This window comes from Centropristis striata, chromosome 19 (assembly GCF_030273125.1).
Source record: "Centropristis striata isolate RG_2023a ecotype Rhode Island chromosome 19, C.striata_1.0, whole genome shotgun sequence".
Lineage (NCBI taxonomy): Eukaryota > Metazoa > Chordata > Actinopteri > Perciformes > Serranidae > Centropristis > Centropristis striata.
In genome coordinates this window covers 32458665-32482563 of record NC_081535.1, presented here as the reverse complement: position 1 = coordinate 32482563, position 23899 = coordinate 32458665, and the positions used below count along the sequence as shown (strand labels likewise).

The following is a 23899-nucleotide window of genomic DNA, read 5'->3' as shown; positions in this document are numbered from 1 at the left end:
ATGTACAAAGTATTGGTAATCATAAATGTTAAAATGTTAGAAAAAGCATATCTGTGACTGTTAACAGTACAGTGTATCAAAACATTACTGCTTCATCCGGCAGGTCGATTCCATCCGTGTTGGTGTGAAAGCAGGAGAAGACAGGTTTGATCTGCTTTTGATGTCTTTTCTTCAAAAGTTATTGAAAAGATAGAAATACAGACTCAAAAAGAGGAAAAAAAGGACACAATTTGCTAAAATCAAAAGACAAGAAAATAAGAGAAAAAAAAAATAAATCAACATGCAAATTAACTTACAACCAAAACCAGAATATACCAAAAAGAAAAAAAAAATGGAGAAAATCCTGAACTAATATAAATATCTTTCTCCATACTGAAATTTGACATAATTATTCCACTCCCTTCATTTATGCCATCAGACTATATGACGTTTATTTACAGGTTAGTTTATGTTTTTATGCAGATTGGACATCATCCATCATGGAGACTAGAGGAGGGGGGGCGGGGGGGGCTTTGGCAAAAAACATTCATACAATGATTAGATGATGTCACATGACCATATTTGGTCGGTTCAGGTGAAGTCAGACATGTTTCACAATCCATCAGGAGATAAATGAAGACACACACAAAGACTATTATTTGGTTGTAAAATGTTGACAGGAGGTCTTTTTGTTTCCTTTAATGTGACATATCAAAGACAAAGATGGCCTCCAGCTCAGACTAATACATTTATATATGTGTACATATATATAGGCCTATATAGATCTTCTTTAATATACAAATATAGAGTAACCCGTGTTCTTGTTTGTAATATTGTTGCTGCGTAACAGTGAGGGAGAGGGGGTGCTTGCTTTAGAGACACACTGCTAGATGTTGTTACAGAGCACAGCAGCGCCCCCTAATGTCACAATCTCCTTCTAGCTCACAATATTTTGAAACCTGTGCTTTCCCAAATGCATACTACAAACAAATGTGACAAAAAAAGTACAGTAAATGCGTCATACCGAATGCCATGGTATATTGTTTTTACGCAGTTACCATACAGTTACCGTTTTGTGCGAAACAGGAAATGAGGCAATAATGACGTCAATGAATCTTTGACTTTGGAATGCCAATTAAAATGCCACTGAAAAGAAAATCAACAGAGGAAGACATATGTTTGGGTCAAGTATACTTCATTTTTACAGTTCAAACACATCACAAGCAGTACACAGTACACGCCTGATGATAAATCCCATTCGTAGTAACTCAGAACATACACTACCGGTCAAAAGTTTTAGAACAACCCAATTTTTCCAGTTTTTTATTGAAATTCAAGCAGTTCACGTCAAATGAACAGCTTGAAAGGGTACAAAGGTAAGTGGTGAACTGCCAGAGGTAAATAAAAAAAGGTAAGCTTAACCAAAACTGAAAAATAATGTACATTTCAGAATTATACAAGTACCAGTAGGCCTTTTTCAGGGAGCAAGAAATGGGTTAACAACTTAACTCTATGGAGTCTTGTCCATTTTTTAATTCTTTTCATGTCTTTGTAAGTCATTTTGTGTCTTTTTTGGTAATTTTGTGTCTTTTTTTAGTCATTTTGTGACTTTTAGTGTCTTTTTTTGGTCATTTTGTGTCTTTTTTAGTCCTTTAGTCCAACATAAAATGTGAATTTGAATTTTTTTTTTTTTCTTTCAAAAAACAGAGTACACCGAGACATTAAACTGCATAATTTTCAATTCAATTCTGCAAAAGTTGGTGTGTTCTAAAACTTTTAAAACCAGTAGTGTACATGTACAGGCTCACAAGATTCAGACTGAGTTAAGTCTAATGATGCGTTTGACATGTGGAAACCCAGATGGATCTGAGGGACGAAACTTATATATACTCAACACTAAAGGGACAGGTCCTCACTATCCCACGTGGATCAGCTTATAAAAACTGTTCTCCACAGACCTCTCCTATCACAGTTCAACAGTGAACTGGGAGGATATTGTGGCACATGGGGGATGCTTTGCATGCTGGAACCAGCAGGGATTGTCTCAGACTGTGGCTTCAATCTAAAGCTTTACATTCCTCACCCACTACATGCTTCTCACACACTCAGGGTTTATTTTATACACAGGGGAGCATGAGTGTGTGCATGGTTCACACGTGTATATACGTATATTAAAGTCCTGTCCTACACATTGTGCAGGTGAAGCAGAGTGATGGGATGAAGCTGACACACAGAACTGTTCATGTACATGATGGAAAACAAAAAAACTCCTAGTGTTCATTATTATTATACAGTACATTCCACTAAGCTAAGCATTGTGTCACAATCCTCTTTTGAAATTGCATACAGTAAAGGACAGAGAACATGAAAGTAACAAGCTAAAAGGTAACCGTCATCGGAAAAAAATGTTCATTGGAAATGAAAGAACCCTGTTGAACCATTTGTTTTGTGGCAGTTTCGAATCTTTCAGGACCATAATGGACTTTTTCTTTTTCTTTAATCTAATGGGAGTTAGGTCCAACTTTACTTTCAACATTACTTACATGAATAAACAGTAAATATGGGAAACCACAGTTAGCTCTACATTATCCTGTTTATTCCATGGAATAAAATGGAAATGGAATTATTCCGTTTTCCAGACAAAGTTCTCAGTAGAACCGTTCTGTGGGAACCACTGGACCTTCAGGTGTGTTCAGACTCAACACAATAATTGTCATGTAATCCACAAAGTGTTTGTCCACTTTTAATGTCAGAGACACAGACATTCAATGTGAATTAGTGAACAACTCTGATATAAAAACTTACCAGTCATTTATTTTTTCTTAAATCATATTGGGGGTTTTTCATTGTCTAGCTGCTTTCAGAAACTGGAACTTTGAGAAGTAAGCATGACTTCCACTTGACATCTCGGCAATTATTGTTATAATTAATAGTTGAGCTTTGCATTCAGTCTGATCACACCTCTAAAAAAAAAATGTAACTTTAACACTCCAAAAAGTAGCAGCTGTTTAGTAGCTGCAGTTTAAATTTGGGACTTTTATTGTGAAATAATCGGGAACTTTTGACCTTATTTAGAACATCAGAGTATAAACTGTGAAATGTTCTACTTCTCTTAACCCATTGAAGCCTGGAAAACATATATATGTCGTTTTGTAGTATTTGTATAAGCTCTCAAATACTTTTTGAATTTCATTTCTATCTGCTACAGAGGCTGAAAAATCTATTATTTAGTAGGAAGCGTTGACACTTCTGTTGAATTTGCAGAAAAACTTCAGGTTTTAGGGGCTGATTTTAAAATCGCCCAGAGGTTTTACAGGCGTTTCAGGCGTCAATGGGTTAAAATGATGGTACATTTAAAAAGGCTAGAGCCTCACGTGCCCCTTTACTTAAACTGAGGCGAGGAGATCCTTTCACATGGACATGACTTTTATTACAAGTACTTACGCAACACAAGCTCATATGCATAGAGGTATATCATCACTCAGCCATGACACATTCTAATGTCACATTCTTCCTGCCAGCAAGTCTTCCAGTGTTCATTCTCTCTGCACGTCTAGGCTTGGTAGGAATGGAGAGCAGCAGTCCATCATACACCCATACGGACTACATAAGTCTACCGTGGCGCTAAGTGGCAGAGTGGAACATGGCGGACCACTCCGCCAGCAACACAGGCCTAGAGTTAGCGATGTGGCTAATGCGGGTGGACCATGGCAAGAAAATTAAGATGCATATACAGTAGAGAAGACACGTCTCACAACATGGAACCAATGGATTGCTATCTGCGTTTACCCACGAAGCGTCCAGCCAGTATGGCTTATAAGAGAAAAGAACTCGTGACAATCGTTAGTTTAGCATTAAGGCAAAGTTTTAGCTAGCTTGTTGGGTAGAGCAGTTTGTTTGTTTTCAGGGGAAGAACCGTATACGTGGACACAGAAAGATAAAAGACTGGATTTAGTCAATCAGCAGCTACATGGGAGAGACGAGGCTAATGGAAACAAGGTTTGTATGTTTTTTTAGACAAACATCTTAAATTTAAGATCCGTAGAAACATTTTTAGGCGCCGTGCCTAAAAATATGAACTGTGTCTTGTGTCGTTGTTGTAGCTGAGGCTATTATTAATATTCAACAGTTTTTTAAAAAGGAAGACTTAAAAGTGAATACAAAATAAAAAATACTATGGCCCAAAAATAAACACATTGATTAGGGTAAAAAGCAAAAGAAATAGAAATGACAGAGAAAGTCTTCATGCAATCAAGTGGACACCCTTCATTAAATTCATGCAATCCACTCGCATAAATACAATGCTCCAACTAAGAAGAAATCACATTTTAAACTCAATGAAACTAACTATTATCCACTAATATAAGAAGTATTATTGTCAATCTGGATAGAGATTATAATTATTCCATCTGATTCAACTGGAAGGCACATCCATAAGGCTTCAGAAGGTGTTGCAAAGCATTCTGCATGGTTCTCTCCCAACATTTAAGGATAACAACAGGGTGATTATTGCTGCATCACACAAAACAACTGGTCCAATTAACTTAACAAATATGACATCAAGATATTCCATATCATGAAAAACAACAACGTGAACATTGTGCACGACTGCTTTGGAGCCTGAGAGAAAAAGAAACTTTGACAAAAATGAAAAACTTGAGAAAAAAATGAGAAGAAAGTAGAGCTACAAAAGAAAAACCCAGACATCTTGGAATCAACAGAAAGAAAGGAGCAGAGTGGGCCACCGTTCATCCACCCCCCCACCCCAACCCTGACATTCCTCCATCACTGGTCGGGCTTTTCACATCTCAACCGTTTTCACTTGCTTCATCTTTATTCATATTACCAGCAGTGTGTTTCTACTGTGTCTGGAGTGTGAATGTGGTGCACCTTTAGGTTTGGACTGGAACTGGGATGTTTATGTGTGTCTGTTCCCACAGGCAGAAGTGGATGTGAGACTTAAAAACGTGGATTTCTTTGCTCTCCGAGTGTGTTTAAGAGTAGAAGGTGAGGACACTCTGGTGGTTGCCGCGGACCAGCAGGATGGGAGGCAGCTCCTTGGACAAAACCTCCAGCCAGGCCATGTAGAGAGCGCTGGACACCGCGCCCTTCCTGGCCAACGGCAGACTCCTGCACAGAGGAAGAGAGGCAGAAAGAGAGAGACCTCATCAGCTTTAATACTCATTCATACTAGTAGATAAACCACAGTGGTGTCAAGTCAAGTCAAGTCAAGTCAAGTCAAGTCAAACTTTATTTATAGAGCACATTTAAAACAACCGGGGTTGACCAAAGTGCTGTACAGATATCAATACGGTACGGTACAGATACGGTAAAAACAAAATACTAAAATACATAAACAGAATTAAATAAATAAAACATATAATAAAATAAATTTAAAATTTAAATACAATTTTGTTTTTGCAAGATATCCACTTAAACTTGATTAAAATTTCAGGGAGAAAAAGTGTGTTTTTTAACAAAAGCTCCAACCAGTTTGATGATCATTATGACACGTGTTGGACCTGTTCATAAGAGTCGGCCATCTTTGTTACTGTGCCCTCCTTCTCTCACCAAAGAACAGGTCTGAAGGTGCAGCAGAGGGTTTTATATTGGAAGAACAACGGCTCTTTTCTTTTTTAAGTTAATGCTGAAAAGTTCTCTTTTGCTCAAATGCATGCGTCCATTATTTATAAACAGTCTATGATTTTGACACTAAGATTTTCATTTTTACTGTAAATGTGAGAACTAATAACTGGTATTGGAATCTTGCCTAAAAAACCATTATTGATGGAGCCCTAGCTGCTTCTAAAGGAAAGGAGGTGTTGATACGACCTCAGTATGTTCCTGCAAACACTCAGTGGTACCGTCAACATGTTTTAGAAGAAATAAAAATAAATCCTGATATATAAGCAGAGCACAACTTATTGAAACTAATAGATAACTAACAGATAACAAGACACACAGAGACACAGACACAGCAGCTTACATGACGATGAGGTTGGCTGTGCTTGAGTGCTCCTTCAGCAGCTCGTTGAGTCTGATCTGACGGTTAGTCTGAAGAGAAAACAAACACAAACACAGATTGAAACATTCAAGTATCACCTTACAGAGACTGACAGGCTGCTGCAGCACCAACAGTGCTCACTGGGCTGCAGAATACACCCCGCTGACCTTTTCTTCTTTAAGATAATCATATTAGAAATAAGAATAGATTTCACTTCTGAAAAGAAAAGACACAGAGGGCTTCACCAAATGTCTTCTTTTAATTCAAAAGACGTTTTTGACTGAAGCTACGACTTTTCTGCCAAAGCGCCATCAGACTAAACGAGTTAGTATTCTTCATTTCCTGAGTGAACAGAAGCTTTCTGAGTTAATACAAGCAGCAGCAGATCAAACTGTTTTCTGGCTGCAGTGAAAAAAATGTTTTTGAAAGGTTAAACACCACAAATATGTAATAAAGCAGAATATTTTGTACGATAACAACATGTTGCGAACTTTGGAAATGATTACATTTATCTTTTTTTTCAATAAATGTGTTTCTTTTCTACTTGACAGCGCTCTGAAGTTAATGGAAATGTTTATCACATCAGTCAGAAACAAACCTGCAGCCACCTACTTTTCTACAAATAGTATCATACTAAGAATATTAATGTAGCCTAATGTTTATCAGCTGTACACAAATACTGGCTACTGCAGCATTTCAATGTTATGATGCAGCTGGAAGTCAGCTCTGTCTCCACTGTGTTAAAGTGTTCATGTGTTTTAGTCTTTTTGGTCACTTAATGTCTTTGGGTCACTTAGTGTCTTTTTTGGGTCATTTTGTGTCTTTTTCTAATCACTTTGTGGTCAATTTGTGTCTATTTTGGTCATTTTGTTTCCTTCTTTTGGTCATTTTGTGTCTTTTTTTGGTCATTTTGTGACTTTTTTTGGTCATTTTATTTCCTTCTTTTGGTCATTTTGTGTCTTTTTTTAGTCATTTTGTGTTTTTTTTTGGTCATTTTGTGTCTTTTTTTAGTCATTTTGTGTTTTTTTTGGTCATTTTGTTTCTTTTTTTGGTCATTTTGTTTCTTTTTTTGTCATTTTGTGTCTTTTTTGTGTCATTTTGTGTCTTTTTTGGTCATTCTGTGTCTTTTTTGGTCAATTTGTCTTTTTTGGTCATTTTGTGTCTTTTTTTAGTCATTTTGTGTCTTTTTAGTCATTTTGTGTCTTTTTGGTAATTTTGTGTCTTTTTTTTGTCATTTTGTGTCTTTTTTTTGTCATTTTGTGTCTTTTTTGGTAATTTTGTGTGTCTTTTTTGGTCAATTTGTCTGTTAAATTGGGGGTCGCGACTCTAAAAGGTTGAGAACTACTGGTGTAGAGGAGAGTGCTGACCTTGGCGCGGTACAGCTCCAGCTCGTTGTCGGTGATCCTCCAGGGTTCGCTGTTCTTCAGCCTCTCTGCAGCCTCCTGCTCCATGTCGTCCTCCTTCAGCCGATACGGCTCGATTAGCTCCTCAAAGGCCGACACACTGCAGAACAACAGCTTCACGGTTAGCTCCCTGATAGCACGTAGCCCTTCAACAACACTCACACTGGCACTGCTTTGACTCGCCAGCGAGGTCATGTGATTGGCTGCATGGCTCAGTCTGCCACAGCTAATCTGTCATATTACTGGACTAACTGAGCCTAATGGGACTGGGATATCTCCAACACACACTATGGATTACTACCATATACACCCCCACCCATTTATCTTCTAAATATGAATGTAATATTGTTTTAAAGGTCTGGTACCTTCCAACAGAGACATCCCACTTTGGGAGGTGTTTGAATGTTTTTACATACAGTACAGGCCAAAAGTTTGGACACACCTTCTCATTCAATGCGTTTCCTTTATTTTCATGACTATTTACATTGTAGATTCATCAAAACTATGAATGAACACATGTGGAATTATGTACATAACAAAAAAGTGTGAAATAACTGAAAACATGTCTTATATTCTAGTAAGCAAAGGGTGGTTACTTTGAGGAATCTAAAATACAAGACATGTTTTCAGTTATTTCACACTTTTTTGTTAAGTACATAATTCCATATGTGTTCATTCATAGTTTTGATGCCTTCAGTGAGAATCTACAATGTAAATAGTCATGAAAATAAAGAAAAACGCATTGAATGAGAAGGTGTGTGTCCAAACTTTTGGCCTTTACTGTAGATGAGATTCCATACTTAATGTAGATGTGCATCAATTTTACAATAAGATAGGAGATGATAATGGACATTTAACCCTATAAAGCAAAGTGTATCATATTTGATACACAAGTTGTTGAGACCTCTACATCATCAGTCTGATATTTTTTTTTCCTGAAAAACCTGATGTATACATGTGTTGGAGATTTAAAAAACAACAACTGAGCAACAAATTGCACAAAAAATACCAGATGTAGCAAAAATGATACAGGTTCATTGCTGGGTGAAAACTTAATATCAGCAGATAAATATTTTTTTTCTTGCATATTACAAAACTCCATTTCAGTTACTTTTCGAAAAAGAGCAGTTTCAAATCATGTCTGCAGCACTGATCACATCACGTCCAACTCAAACTTTATTACAGCCGAGAGGAACGATGGTTCAAAGTGCCAGAAGGTGACTCAGCTTTGTTCCTTTGAAGAAGACTTACTGCTCTTTCTTGGGCTTGGTGTTAATGTCTCCCAGCACGGTGATGTCCGAGAAGTCTATCCTGAACTTGCTCAGCAGAGTGGCCATCCTGCATGGTAAATACAAAAAACAAGAAATAAATGCTGGAGTAAATACTGGACACCAGCTGCAAGACTTTTTCTGTAGAGGGAGAGCAGAGTGGGCTGTGTGAGGGAGGGACAGGCTTTACTCTGGCATTCTGTCTATGAGACTCATTTCCTTTAGCCTCAACTTCAAAGAAGCTAAGAGCTTGAGAGCATCACCTGTCACATATGGAGACTTTCATACTGCTGCATGTTTAAACTACTACTATGTTTCAAACTACTGTTTATCTGCCACTCTCATGTTCCTGCTGTCAAATGGGAAAAACCTCTTTGATCTCACTGTTTCGGTGTTACGGCTGAACTGGACAGTTTGCTTTCAGCAGAACTTTAAGCCTCGGATAAACCAGACGACCTGCTCAGCAGCACACTGCAGAATGTGATTTATTTCAGTTAAATATACTACAAGGACCTTTCATTTGGTGCCAGTCTCCCTTTAGAAAACCTCTTATATTGCACCAGTAGCCCCTTTCAGACTGACATTTCATGCTTCAATATTTATGTCTTGGCAGGTGGTACAGAGCCCAGCCGTAGAGACGTAGTGACAGACTTTTATGTAACCGGAGTCAGTCCAGCTCAGTCTTGGTTCTGGTTCTGGCCCAGTGATAAGGCGTGGGCCTCTAGCGGAGCAGCCATAAGCTCTCTGTCTCCCTTAAGAGCTCTGGACCAGCTGAAAGTTCATTGTAGTAACTTTCATCGTTGTAACATTATTTTTTTCACTGCTAGTTTTAGTTTTGGTTAACTGGATGGATGGATGGATGGATAGATAGATGGATAGATGGATAGATGGATAGATGGATAGATGGATAGATGGATAGATGGATAGATGGATAGATGGATAGATGGATAGATGGATAGATAGATAGATAGATGGATAGATGGATAGATAGATGGATGGATAGATGGATGGATAGATGGATGGATAGATGGATGGATGGATAGATGGATGGATAGATGGATAGATGGATAGATGGATAGATGGATAGATGTACTTTATTTATCCCAAGCTGGGAAATTACAGTGTAGCAGCAGCATTACACAGAGACAATGACAACACAATAAAATAAAAACAACCTAGGCATACTTCAAGCAATAAAATATAAAAATACAATAAAAATAAAGTGTCTAAAGAAGGAGTATGTATTAAGGAGTCTAATAGAATTCCAGTGCAGAATTAATATGAATATGCAGTATAAAAATGTTTGGTGCTATGAAACAAATAAGGTGCAATGAACAGTGTGCATAAAAAACACATTAAGTGCATAGCGACAGTATGTAATGAACCAGACTATTATTTGTTATTGTTATTGTACAGTGTGATGGCATGTGGCAGGAAAGATTTTTTTTATCTGTCCCTATCTACTGTGTGATGGAGAGGGTGCTGATCATTGTCCATGATGGACAGCAGTTTGTTTAGTTTAGTTTGTTTAACTATAAAAACGGGCTGGTAGAGAACAACTACAACTCGTAGAGTGAATACTTGACTTACATCTACCAGGTGGAAACAAAGACCACCTCAAATAAATACTAAGAGTGTAAAGTGACACTACAAGGCACCTGGACAATCAGAAAACATGTGGTCTTACCTTCCTATTGGTAGCAAAGCTTTAGTTTGAATCCATATAAATTAGAAGATACTGAAGTGTCGGATATCGGTTCAAAAGACCAGTTCATTAACTACATTAAAGACTTATTTAACAGATGAAGAAGTGGATAACTAGTCTTTGTGGACAATGCAGATTCCGGTCTTGTCAGATTCATATTGCTTTTCTATATATGTGTTCTAATTCACACCAATTACAAACGATACTCAATTGTATATAGATTACCATTTTCTTTAACAGGAGGAGCATACCTGTTCGAAGTGTTATGTTTTGTTTGTTTTTATTTTTCTGTCTATGTAAATGCAGCTATTTGAAAATATGGAAGTTGAATGACGATACATGAATGTAAAAGCTGTATGTCAAAGTGTTATGAACTGAAAATAAAATAAAAATATTGTGGGAAAAAAAAAAGACCAGTTCATCATTTTACAGTAAACAGACACAAAAGGGACTTAAGAGTCCACACTGAGCTGTGTACTCACACATAGAGATAAAGGCCGGCTGCTAGCACCGAGCTAATTTTAACTAACACAAAGAAAAAGAGGCAGCTGTAGGGGACAATGAGAGACAGAGAGAGAGCTGAGGGTTAGTGTGTGTGGGGAGGACGATAGTAAGAGCAGCCTTTGGGGGAAGATATATATATGTGTATATATATGTAGGTATAGATAATACTGCAAAAAATACATCCTATTATATTCACAGAATAGTTCAACATTTTGGGCTTTCTTTCAGGGAATCACATCAGTCATGTGTTTTAAGTTTGGGGATGGAGTCCCAAAGTGGTTAGCCTGGCTTAGCATAAAGACTAGAAGCAGGTGGAAATAGCTAGCCTGGCACTGTCCAAAGTAAATAAAATTACTGTTTATACCACCAAGTGTCCTAAAATTTGATATTTTACCTGAAAAAAACACATCAAGACACAGTGTGCGAGTCAGTAGCCACTTCCTCTCCTTATGCTAAGTTAAGATAACTACATCCTGAATTCAAGCCCTTTAACACCAGTGCTTTATGAAAATTTGGGGGCCGGCGGGGCTTTGGCTCTATATTGACTTTGAATAAATTAACAAGGAGGTTCCTTCTTTCAATACAAACTGACTGCTGTGTAGTATAATGTGCTACCAAGAAGCCAGAACTAAGGATATTAAATCAGACTAACCAAAAAACTGAACTTTTAAGTGAAACAAACACTCGTGTGTTATCTCTCTGTAGGAGAGAACATTTTCTTTTAACATTAATACATAAACAAAGAAAAGCAGCGTCTGTCCACTCTAGAGTGAAACATGAGAGTAGATGAGAACAGCTTCTCCCCACAATAACAAGACCATGACCCCTAGTGTCAACACATCAGGTCCAGAGGGAACACGACCAGAAACACACCGGATGTTCACATCACGGACACTATTTAAAGCCTTTCATGATCACACTGGCAGGTTTTTTACCACGAAACACATTTTAGAATTCTCAGTTTGTTTAATTTCACTGCAAACACTTACTAGTACTAGTAGTTTACTCACACAACAACATTCGGCTTACTGACACTACAAATATTCAGTAATAAATATAAATATTCAGGCATGTATTACACATCATAGAGTAAATGACTTCTGCTGAATATGTGACATATTCAAATAAGTTTTCATTTGATCAGTTTAGGTGATTTTTTTTTTGATTAGGTCTGATTTCTGCTAAAATGATTCTGACTGTTCATTGCACCTTATTGTTCATTGCACCTTATTTGTTTCATAGCACCAACATTTTTTCATTTTTATACTGTATATTCATATTTATTCTGCACTGGAATTCTATTCTACTCCTTAATACATACTCTTTCTTTAGACACTTTATTTTTTATTGTATTTTATTGTATTTTTATATTTTATTGCTTGAAGAATGCCTAGGTTTTTCTTTTTTTTATTTAATTGTGTTGTTATTGTCTCTGTGTGTAATGCTGCTGCTACACTGTAATTTCCCAGCTTGGGATAAATAAAGTATCTATCTATCTATCTATCTATCTATCTATCTATCTATCTATCTATCTATCTATCTAAACCTTTACTAGCTGTGAAAGTCATTCAGGGGTCCACATACCATGTGTATATATGCAAGATATTGCACAGAACATTTCAGCTGTGCACATAAATCTCAGTGTTACATGCACAGGTGCATGTGACTGTTCAGACCGCCACATGTCACACATATGAATCACACATGACATCTTCAAGGACACACAGAGCAGCTCTGTTGGACATTGTGCTCAAGTGAAATGCCTTTGGATCCTCATGCACATCTGTTCACATTACAGCAGGCATGTATTACACATCATAAAGTAAATGACTTCTGCTGAATATGTGACATGACCAAATAAGTTTTCATTTGATCAGTTTAGGTGATTTTTTTTTCCTGATTTCTGCTAAAATGATTCTGTCTGTGACCATAATATACAATCTAAAGCAGTTTCACTGAACATCACAAGAGTTGATTACAGCCGCTGATAGCATCATGAAGTGTGCATCATTTGCAAACACTATCTGCCCATCAAAATCAGTAGTTCTCAACCTTTTTGAGTCGCGACCCCCAATTTAACATGCATGTTGTCCGCGACCCCCGCTCACTGAACACAATCTCACACGCACAGTTCGGATCACCCAAAAAACAAACAAAATGACCAAAAAAGACACAAAATGACAAAAAAAGACACAAAATGACCAAAAACGGAAACAAAATGACCAAAAATGACCAAAAAAGACAGAAAATGACCAAAAAAGGAAACAAAATGACCAAAAAAGACACAAATTGACCACAAAATGATAAAAAAAAGACACAAAATGGCCATAAAACACACAAAATGACCAAAAGAAGACACAAAATGACAAAAAAACAAACACAAAATGACAAAAAAAAGACATTAAGTGACCAAAAACACATTAACACATGAACACTTTAACACAGTGGAGACAGAGCTGACTTCCAAAATGATTTGGCGACCCCCAGAAATCATCTCGCGACCCCAATTGGGGTCCCGACCCCAAGGTTGAGAATAGCTGGTCTAAAGAACTGTTCACAAAAGTTAGCATGCTTTTTGTGCATGATTGTAATTATGGTTAAACTGTGGGTTGTGATTGAATAATAACAATAAATAAAAAATGCTACTACAATATCATATCATCTTGTTCTGATTTGATGGAGTGGCTGTGAAGAACATGCAGTACTTACGCTCGGCGGTCGTGATCAATCCGGTTGATCTTTCCTCCAATGAAGACGCGGATCTTGCAGTCCTTCCACCTCTTCTTGTTGGTCAGCAGGTAGGGGATCAGGAGCGTCAGGCCTGCAGGGGAGACACCAAACAGCTGCGTGTCAACACAGAGACACACACACACACACACACCTCTTCGGCTTACGCCAGTGTCCTGATCACATCTTCACAGACTGCTAGGCTGACAGAGAGCCAACATCAGCTCCACGGATCAACACACTACTAATGGATCCTTCTGACAGCTGGGGACTTCACTCACATGATGCTTTAGTAACTTGTACAGTCATTGTGAATTAACATAGAGCTTTTGCTGGGCTGGTGCTGGTTCACAGTTGGTTCAACTTGCAAACCGTCTCTCCGGTCTCCGCAAGTATAATAACAACAACGACAGACTACATCGACTGTGTGTTCATGCTGTTTGTTTGTTTTTTTCCTGTGCGACTATGCATGTATGTCTGGGTGTGTTTATGTGTTTGTCTAAACTAGGTATTTTGAATTGTACATATTTCTCTTTTTATATTCATATTTTTATAGACTCTTAAATGTTGCACTTACTCGAGACCTATTCTATTCTCTTGTTGTCCTTGCTCTGCGAGGCTACATTGGCTTCCAAACACTGAACGTAAGATGTTAATGTTAGCCTTTGTTGTAAGCTAATGCTAGCCAGTATCAATCACATTGCAGTTAAACAAATAAAATAAAACATACACATTTTAGTTGATCTTGCGCGTCAAGATATTCCCGTCCCGGGCCCCTGACATAAATGGTTCTTGGTTGAGATCAGCAAAGAGTTGGTGCCGCTCTGGAACCAGTTTTCCTGGCCGAGAACTGGTTCTCTGGCAGTCAAAAAGCAAAGAACTGGTTCAAGATTAGGCACCGGCTCTTAACTGGCTCTGGAACTGCCTTGGTCGAAAAGGGCTATAATTAATTTTTGAGTTTGCATGTTCTCCCCGTGTCAGCGTGGGTTCTCTCCGGGTTCTCCAGCTTCCTCCCACAGTCCAAAAACATGCACTTGTTTAATTGGTGACTCTATATTGCCCGAATCAGTGAATGAGAGCATGATTGTCTGTCTCTATGTGTCAGCCCTGTGATAGCCCTGGGATCGGCTCCAGCCCCCCAAGACCCGAGTGTGGATAAGCAGTTAAGGATAATGAATTAATTAATTCTAAAAGGGTTCAGACAAAATACCTCTGACTAGACCTACAACTAATCAGAGCAACAAAACATGACATGTTTTATTGCAATGTGAAATGACATGGGACCACTAGGAGCAACAAAGCGTGTTGTGTAGTGGTTGACTGATGCATGCTGGTTGGGGCGGTCCCTGGTCTGGTTAAAGCACGACAAACATGGATGCCTGGTCACAAACTCTCTCAAATTGCAGGTGAACAGTCACTAAAATGTGTTTCTGAAAACATTTGAGGAGAGGAGTATAAAATGTAGTAACACAACTTTGAACCAGTGCTGCGAATGAGAGAGTGACCAGACAGATCTGTCAGAGCAAATAGAGATTGGCAGATTCATCTGGTCTCCAGGAATATGTTCTGGGTAGATGGAAAACTTGGTGACATGTTTGCTTCTCACTCACCGCCATCATCAAACAGCCACCAGACGTCCACGGTGCCCTTCCCTTGTTTCTTCTGGAACTGCTGGCTGGCCTCCAGCAGCCTCTGGTCACACACATTCAGAGGAACCGTGGGGCTCTTCTTGTCTGCAGGGACGGTTGTCAAACACAAACGGTCACTTAGACAGCACAATGCAACTGCATTTACTCTAATGCGTCGTCCTGTTCTGAGTGCTGAGAGAGGAGCTCCGCTTGGATACTAACCAAACTGTGTGCAGTTTGTCATTTCTGGACAGTTTAATGAATATGGACTGTTAAATGTTGAGTGTCTGCAGGGGAATGTTTCCTGGTGTTTGAACCACAGTGTGACTATTGTGCTTTTAAAAAGGGTGCCATGATCAGGACTTACAACATGTCAGACAACTGTAAGAAATCCAAAAGGCATGTGATGAAATGTGTTTCCCCTGCACGGTTTCTCAGGACAATTTGGGCTTGTTGTGTCAAAATGTTGAATGATGTAAAAACATCAACTGGTAACCTTTGCAAATCATTTTCCAAAGCATCAAAATAAGGAAGGGGGAGTGATCCTGAAAAGGACAAGATGTGCACAAACACTGACTGACTTTTTCATTCCAAAAGCATTTCACAGTGAGTCATTTAGCCATTGGTAGTACAGTGTGAAAAACACATCTGCAGCAGTGTTGTTTTAAGTGTTGTAGTGCAGGGATTCCCAAAGTGTGGTGCGTGGACCCCTGGGGGTGCGTGAGCTGCTGCTAGGGGGTGCGCGAGATGAAAAATGTAATTGCGGTCTGAAAATGACACAATTAAATTTTTTTCCCCCACACAATAAAGACGTTTTATTAATTAATTAATTAATTAATAAATACAGGCCATTCAATTTTGTGTCATTTTTTGTTCATTTTTGCATCTATTTTGGTCATTTTTGCATCTGTTTTTTGGTTGTTTGGTAATTTTTACATGTATTTTTGGTAAATTTGTGTCTATTTTGATAATTTTGTGTCATCTTTGGTCATTTTTGCATCGATTTTTGGTTGTTTTTTATTTTATAAAGAAGCGTAGAAGAAGTTATCTTCTTGTTCTTGTATCATTTTCCAACCTGTGTTATGATGACGGGGTTGTGTTCACTCCACGCTCATTTAAATTTGCTGCAATTTTTGTTCAACGCAGCTCAAAATATTATAACATGCTTTCTGCCTCTGATCCTGAGCCTGTCATCATCCTCCACCTTTAATATGGCTATAAAAAATCTTATTGCATTTTGTTTTTTTTGAAGGTGTGGGGGATTGAGGGTGCGTCAACCCGGTTGGGACATAGAAGGGGGTGCACGGCTAAAAAAGTCTGGGAACCGCTGTTGTAGTGAATTACTACTGATTATATGGCTTTTATTATTGATCACAGTTGGTCAGGTACAGACTGGAGACTGCTTTTATCTCTATATTCGTTTTTATCCATCTCAATTGAATTCATTTTCTACTCTAAATATTTCAAAAAGCAGAAAGCAATGGAAAACTTCTCATCACAATGTCCTCAGAACAAATCTAAATAAATGATGTCTATTCTACAATGACGATGCAGCATCAGCACATAAAAGAAGAAGCTGTGGTGGACAAATGTTTGACTTCTCCTTTTAGCACCAGTTAAAATTCATGGTGTACTGGTTCAAAAAAGGAAAGTCAAACACATGCTTTGGAGAATGCTCAGATACAACAAGAAGCAAAGGCTGATGTGGTGATTAGCCACCACAGGCTACCAGTCAGACATGTTATCATTGATCCCATAGCAGTTTAGAACTAGACCCGCCCTGCGACGCTATGATTGGCCAGGGCCGTGCCTTACATCCTTGTGGCTTAACATAAAAGTTAAAAAATGTATAGAGGCTTGTTTTCTCAGCTGGCTCCGCTCAGGCCGGAAGTCAGGGCCATCAAACCTCAGGGGCCACAGGTTTGACTCCCCACTGTGCTTAAGAGAAACATGTGTTTTGTTTAATTTAGTTTGGATTGGCTTGGGAAAATGTAAAGGTTGTTGATCAGTTGGTTAGTTAGCAAAACTAACCTCTAACACAGCTATTCTCAAACTTGGGGTCGGGACCCCCAATTGGGGTCGGGACCCCCAATTGGGGTCGAGAGATGATTTCTGGGGGTCGCCAAATCATTTTGGAAGTCAGCTCTGTCTCCACTGAGTTAAAGTGTTCATGTGTTAATGTGTTTTAGTCTTTTTGGTCAATTAATGTATTTTTTTTTGGGTCCTTTTTTTTCATTTTGTGTGTTATTTGGTCATTTTGTGTCTTTTTTTGATCATTTTGTGGTCAATTTGTGACTTTTTTGGTCATTTTGTTTCTTTTTTTGGTCATTTTGTGTCTTTTTTTAGTCATTTTGTGTCTTTTTTTGGTCATTTAGTTATATTTATATTATATTTGGCCCGCAAGGAAATACCAAATGACAACCAGAACTGGCCCGCTGGTATTATACAGCGCAAATAATACTACAAATCCCAGAATGCTCTGCTGGTGTTTTGGCTTGAACACAGTAGATCAGTGTGGAGCAAACTGAGCAACAATTAAAGTTGTCTTTATGCACTTTTTCTTGCTAGTCCAAGGCTTGAATGGTTGCACATTCATTGAAGGATATTATTATTAGTCATTTGGTTTATTATTGTTACATTTATTTTTAGCCTGTGGAAAAAGATTACTGTTAAATTTAAATTTAAAGAAGGCCGCATATAAAATAAAGGGACATACGATTTTTATTTAAATTTTATTTAAGAAATGAATGCCATTGATGTGTTTGTTTGTTTTATTTGATATTCGATTTTGCATGTTTGCAATATTAAGTTATATCAAGCTTTGCTTGTTCCATTTCGTTTGAACTTGTTTAGGTCAATTTTTTCAATAAATATCAATGTTGGCCCGCGACTTTATCCAAGTTTTAAATTTTGGCCCACTGTGTATTTGAGTTTGACACCCCTGTCTTAAAGGATTTGACAGCGGTCTTATTTATCTTATTAATGTATGAATGATGTCTTTGATTGTGGCTAAACGAACAGGGGAAACACCATCAATAACATGACTTTTTAGGAGTTAGCACTGCACAGGGCTCAAACATCCTGGAAAACAAACTGTCACCTCCAGAGAGAGAAGCAGCAGCAGGCGAGAGAGACTGAAGACAAAAGGAGGAAGTTGAAATGTTGGCACACACTCACAACATTAAATACTCTATAGTGGAATTAAAGGCACTGTACAGTACAGCTTCATAGACTGGACTTGAGCTACAAGCTGGAGAGCAGGAGAAAGAGAGGAAAAGACAGAATGTTATTCCCCAAAGCCAAGAAGCTAGCGGGCCGGAAACAGCGAGCAGACGTGGAGAGACACAAGACAGAGACGGCAGGGCGCAGGACGGTGTGTTAATACAAGAGGATTCTAAATAGACTGAAAAATGAGGTGACAGAAAGATGTCTGGACAGAGATCAAGATGAAAACTAAGGCAACACAATAAAGTGGATCTCCTGCCTTTTTTCAACAGGGGCTGAGTTGGAGCTTTGCCATCATCGTCGTCATCTGGAAGATGTGAGACAAAAGGAGAGAAATAAAAAAAACAACTCAGAATTGAGGTGAAATGTTGATTTGATGTGCCATCAACTTGCAATCAAAGTATCTTGGTCATGGAGATGAAGTTGAGTACAAGAGAAATGTACAGTAATAAAAAAAAACAACAAAGACAGACAGGTGAGGAGAACCGTTAGCTTCATGCTAACTCTCAGCTTCACAACAACAAGCCTCGCTCAATTTTGAACACTTTGAACAGAGATAGTTAATCAAAGCAACATTCAAGGACAAATCACTTCTGGAAACAAGGTCTCCAAGATCATCTACTCCTCTAACACTAACAAGAGCCCTTCACACACTTTCACTGAGTAAGATATTTTAAGGAACTTCAGTCAATAACCCTTTAAACACATATTGAAAAAATAAAACCACACAAAAGGTTTTAATTTTCTGTATACTTAATGCTGGGAGGGATTTTATTTTGCATGTGAGACATGTTGATAGATTAAGCTGCATGTCATCAAACAGTAGAAGTCAGCAGCAATAACTCCTGAAAAACAGCATAATGCAGCATGGAAAATATTTAAAACTACATTTTTGAAGCTAAAAATATAATAAAATGCATGGTTTGATGCTGTAATGGGATCAAACATTGTGATTTAATGGGTTTCAATGGGACATTTTCCTTCCTCAAGGATCTGGCTGTGGTTTTAGAGACACACTTAATTTTAGATCAATTATAGGGGCTGAGTTTACACTTCCAAAAATAAAAAAAGGATTATTATGTTCTCACTGAATGTGTTTGTAGCATTCGCTGGACATTTACTCATACATTAATACTTCACTGTGTTATACATCTTTATATCCTATATAGTCAAATGATACCAAACGCCCCCTTTTATAGGAAACGGTGCACAGATCCAGAGGAAGAAAACATGTTAAGATGGACAGCTGCTGAGCACCGTGTTGCTCCTCATCATCATCATCATCATCATCATCATCATCACTGCCAGGGTTGAAGATTTGTTGAGCCAGTGAAGGCAGTGAAGGACGCTGACACTACTTCCTGTCAGGGCATTGTGGTAATAAGTGTGTGTGTGTGTGTGTGTGTGAGAGAGTGTAAATTTCGCTAAAAAGGAAGCCATTGATGGATTAGGAGGGATCTCAGAGAATGGTGTCAAAGTGATTTCCTGGCTTTCATGACACACACACACACTAAGAACAGAGACTCTGGCTTACCTTTCTGAATAGCCGGACTATTCTGCAGGCTGGTGGCTTTGGAAGACGGCTTGGATGAGTCTGCGTCAGAGTCTTTGCTGGTGTCTATGGACACGATCACATCCTTCATCCCTGAGGACTTCTCCTGGGAGGACAACAAGTCATCTGGGAGGAAACGGAAGGAGCAGACAGGTGGAGAGGAAGAGAGGCAAAACAAGATGGTGGGAAGTAGAAATTGATTAGTTAAAGTCTTAAAGAGTGAGAAAAAAACAACAACAAGAAAACAGTTGGTGAAGCAGTCTCACTGAAACACTGAAGTGACACTGTCTCTTTAAATTAAAGGCTTATTGCAGCGATTTAACATTTTCATTTCCACAAGACAGATTTTTAAAAAGTAGCATCTTATTGGAAGCTGACCCTAAAGTTCCACGAACCTGGTCTCACAGGAATCCGTGAAATAGCCACGGATTCGCTTAACTCAAAATCCGTGGAATAGCCACGGAATCACTCAAATTTCCGTGAAACAATTTCCACATTAGGGATGTCCTGATCAAGCTTTTTTCTCCACATTATATACATCTGGTGTATGAAATGTCTGGCATTTAAATAATCTATGATAATCTGGTGATGGGTCACATGTTTGGCCCTCCCTCTCCTTCTCCTGCAGTTCTCCTTCTCAGTGAACTGAAGTTACATTCTTTTGTGATTCATTTCTTGCTCCTCCGTCTCACACAGATGCATCACTACAACGTATCACACAGGTGCTACTACACTTGTCTGGTGTCTCTTTGATACCTTGTCCTTGGATATGGGACACATCCAGTCCTTCTTTGAGTCGCAGAATAACAGCACCGAACTGGAAGTCAAATGAATCACTGGGAAGAAAAACACAAATAAAAGAGCATCTCAGTTCAGCTCAACTAAATACTTCTCAGAGAAATGCACACAACACACAGCAGCTTCAGACATGCTCACTGGATAGGAAGCAAAGGGCACATTGCTGAGTGTATTAGCTGTGATTTTAATATTGTGGGCCTGAACCATCTCTGACCTTCAGCTCTAATGCTATAATCCCCACACTTTACAATCAGGAACTCATTCACTTTAAGTCCTTCATCACAGCCTCACATGACTGATTTAGCAGGATTCCACACACCCACACTGGGACGTGGGTGTGTGGAATAGTACCAGGAACTTTAATACTAATTTCTAGGTCAAAACTTCAAGAGTTAAGCAAAGTGATTTCTGGGGGTCGCCAAAGCAGTGTTCATGTGTTAATGTGTTTTAGTCTTTTTTGGTCATTTCATGTCTTTTTTGGGTCATTGTGTTTTAGTCATTTTGTGTCTTTTTTGGTAATTTTGTTTCTTTATAGGGCCATTTTGTGTCTTTTTTTGGTCATTTTGTGTCTTTTTTGGTCAATTTGTGTCTTTTTGTGGTCATTTTATGTCTTTTTTGTAATTTTGTGTCTTTTTTTTGGTTATTATGTTTATTTTTAGGGCCATTTTGTGTCTTTTTTTTGGTCAATTTGTGTCTTTTTGTGGTCATTTTTTCTCATTTTGTGGTCAATTTGAGTCCTTTTTTGCTTAATTTTATGTAATCTTTTGGTCATTTTGGTCAGGGAGATGTTTTAGTTGTTGTCTGCTTCATTATTTGTCCAAAATTCGTCGTATCAACTGATTTTGTATGACCTGAACTGTGCGTGTGAGATTCTGTTCAGTGAGCGGACAACATGCATGTTAAATTGGGGGTCGCGACTCAAAAAGGTTGAGAACTACTGCCTTAACCATCTATGATTGGCAGTCTACACAAAAATTATTCCCTTGGTTGATGATAAAACACTGACTAGTAAAAAACAGAAGAGCAGCAGCATGTATGGGAATGGATTACAGTCAGTTACTGTCTGAGCTTGTGTGTGTGTGTGTGCAGCTTTAACCCTTTATCAGGCAAAGAACTATATTTGGTAACTTCAGGAAATATTTCGAGAAAAAAGTTGCAAATTTACTAGATTAAAGTGGCAAATCTATGTGAAAAAAGTTGCAGATTTACGAGAAAAAAGTGGGAAAAAAGCAACTTTTTTTCTCCCAGATTCACCACTTTAAATCTCATAAATCTGCGCATTTTTTTCTCGTAGATTTGCAAGATATGTAATATCCTCCAATACTCTCTAGGGTTGAAATTTGGAATTTGCAAGTATTTCAATGAGTGCCCTATTAAGGGTTAAAGTGGTGAATCTGGGAGAAAAAAGTTGTTTTAAATCTGTGACTTTTTCGCGCAGATTTGCCTCTTTAACCTAGTAAATTTGAAACTTTTTTCTCGAAATATTACTTGAAGTTACCAAATATAGTTCTTTGCCTGATAAAAGGTTAACCATTGTGTGGTGCTGGTGTGTCAGTGGGACAGCACAGAATCAGCATTATCTGAGACTCTGACGAATTAACCAGCACTTATAAAACAGCTGGAGTAACATGATGGTTTTTCCTCACAACTACCATCATTCTACTTCATTGAGTTTGATCATGTAATAACAATAAAACATAAATGTATTGTATAGCACCTTGAGAAACATACTTTGGTGCAATGAAAGACGAGGCAGAGCAGGAAAGCCAGCAGCAGGCCCACAAATTTTATGTGGCTCAACCTTATCAGTCTAACTTTCAGCTCAACTGCTGTAGTCATAGTAACACAACTCACTGGATCATAGTGATGTACGTCTCCACGTTCATCATGTCCCCGTCCCTCCAGTCGTTCTTGAAGCCCAGCACCAGGGTGTTGGGTTTGAGGCGCCCCAGGCCAGCAGCCTTGAGAGGGAGAAGAAATAAAAACACAATGAAATTAAGCCTGGATCCGTTCATGGCGGAGCAGGAAATGAAAGGTGAAGGTGCTCTGTTGGCGTGTTTAGCCTGTCGCTGCTACCACTTCTCACACATTCATTTCCAACTATGAACACATAGCATGGAAACTGTGGCAGCGCCGAGTATGACTCACCTCTGGGAACACTACCTCACTTTTATAGGTGTTTGCAAGTTTCACCTTTTTTCTTTCTACTAAACTAAATCATTGAACAGTTTAAACCATCAGAAAATTAAAGAATCTGTTATTTGTTTGTTAGCAGAAGAACAGCACAGGACAGGCAAATGTTTACAGCTGCACTTGGTAACCTTTCCTCATCATTGCAGCCATTATCAAGGTGTTTCCACTACAGCCCAATACCTGGAATGAGGCGGGTCTTACTCGCCGAAACGCCCCAAATTTGAAGATGAGCCGCCCTGAGCGGTCTTTTGTCTGGACTTTTTTTGTCCCTGTAGAAGAGCAGGGCTGTTTTTCTCCCCTGAAAAAAGTCTGGTTGCTGATTGGATAGAATGCTAAGCAGGATGTGACGTAGTACTCAACACCACAACAACACGCGCCATTTGTAAAAGCCGGCGAAGCAGTGTTGCCAACTTAGCGACTTTGTTGCTACATTTAGCAACTTTTCACACCCCTTTAGCGACTATTTTTCAAAAAAGCGACTGGAGACAAATACAGCGACATTTTCTGGTGTTATTAGAGACTTTTAGAGACTCGTTCTTACTCGTAAGAAGTAAGAACGAGTCGAAGCGGCACATTCCTCCTGCAGCAGTCTCTCCCAGCTGCAGTCACAGAGCCGGAGGGGATGTTAACCCCTTAGCATCAAGTCTGCCAATTGCTAACAGTTAGCTCTGTAGCAGTACAGTGTGTATGTGCTAACAGGCTAACAGTTAGCTCTGTAGCAGTACAGTGTGTATGTGCTGCTGCTGCAGGAGGTGTTCACTTAGCGATCTCTGTTTGTTTACAACAAGCACCGGACACTCTGTGCACAGTTAGTGATGCTGGTTAAATCACGATCACTTTATGATCTTTATGATCAGCTGCTGCCGTTGTGCACAGTTAACGACGGCGGCCCCAGTTGTGTCTCCCATGTTTA

The 23899-nt window shown here is 38.7% G+C and overlaps 1 protein-coding gene across 2 annotated transcripts in view; it reads right to left on the bottom strand.

Annotated features, from left to right (window-relative positions):
- Positions 1–2127: 2127 nt before the first annotated feature.
- slc12a2 (solute carrier family 12 member 2) overlaps positions 2128–23899 on the bottom strand; it is a 78523-nt gene continuing 56751 nt past the window's right edge. The window contains exons 18-27 of one of the 2 annotated variants that reach the window (XM_059357366.1): positions 22648–22754; positions 20752–20831; positions 19978–20121; positions 18703–18750; positions 15201–15323; positions 13573–13684; positions 8638–8724; positions 7351–7486; positions 5966–6033; positions 2128–5109 (exon numbers count right to left, since the gene is read on the bottom strand). In XM_059357366.1, the coding sequence (XP_059213349.1) occupies positions 4974–5109; positions 5966–6033; positions 7351–7486; positions 8638–8724; positions 13573–13684; positions 15201–15323; positions 18703–18750; positions 19978–20121; positions 20752–20831; positions 22648–22754 (1041 nt within the window). In that variant the 3' untranslated portion in view covers positions 2128–4973. The remainder of the gene's footprint in view (positions 5110–5965; positions 6034–7350; positions 7487–8637; positions 8725–13572; positions 13685–15200; positions 15324–18702; positions 18751–19977; positions 20122–20751; positions 20832–22647; positions 22755–23899) is intronic. The other variant, XM_059357367.1, reaches the window with a different exon arrangement.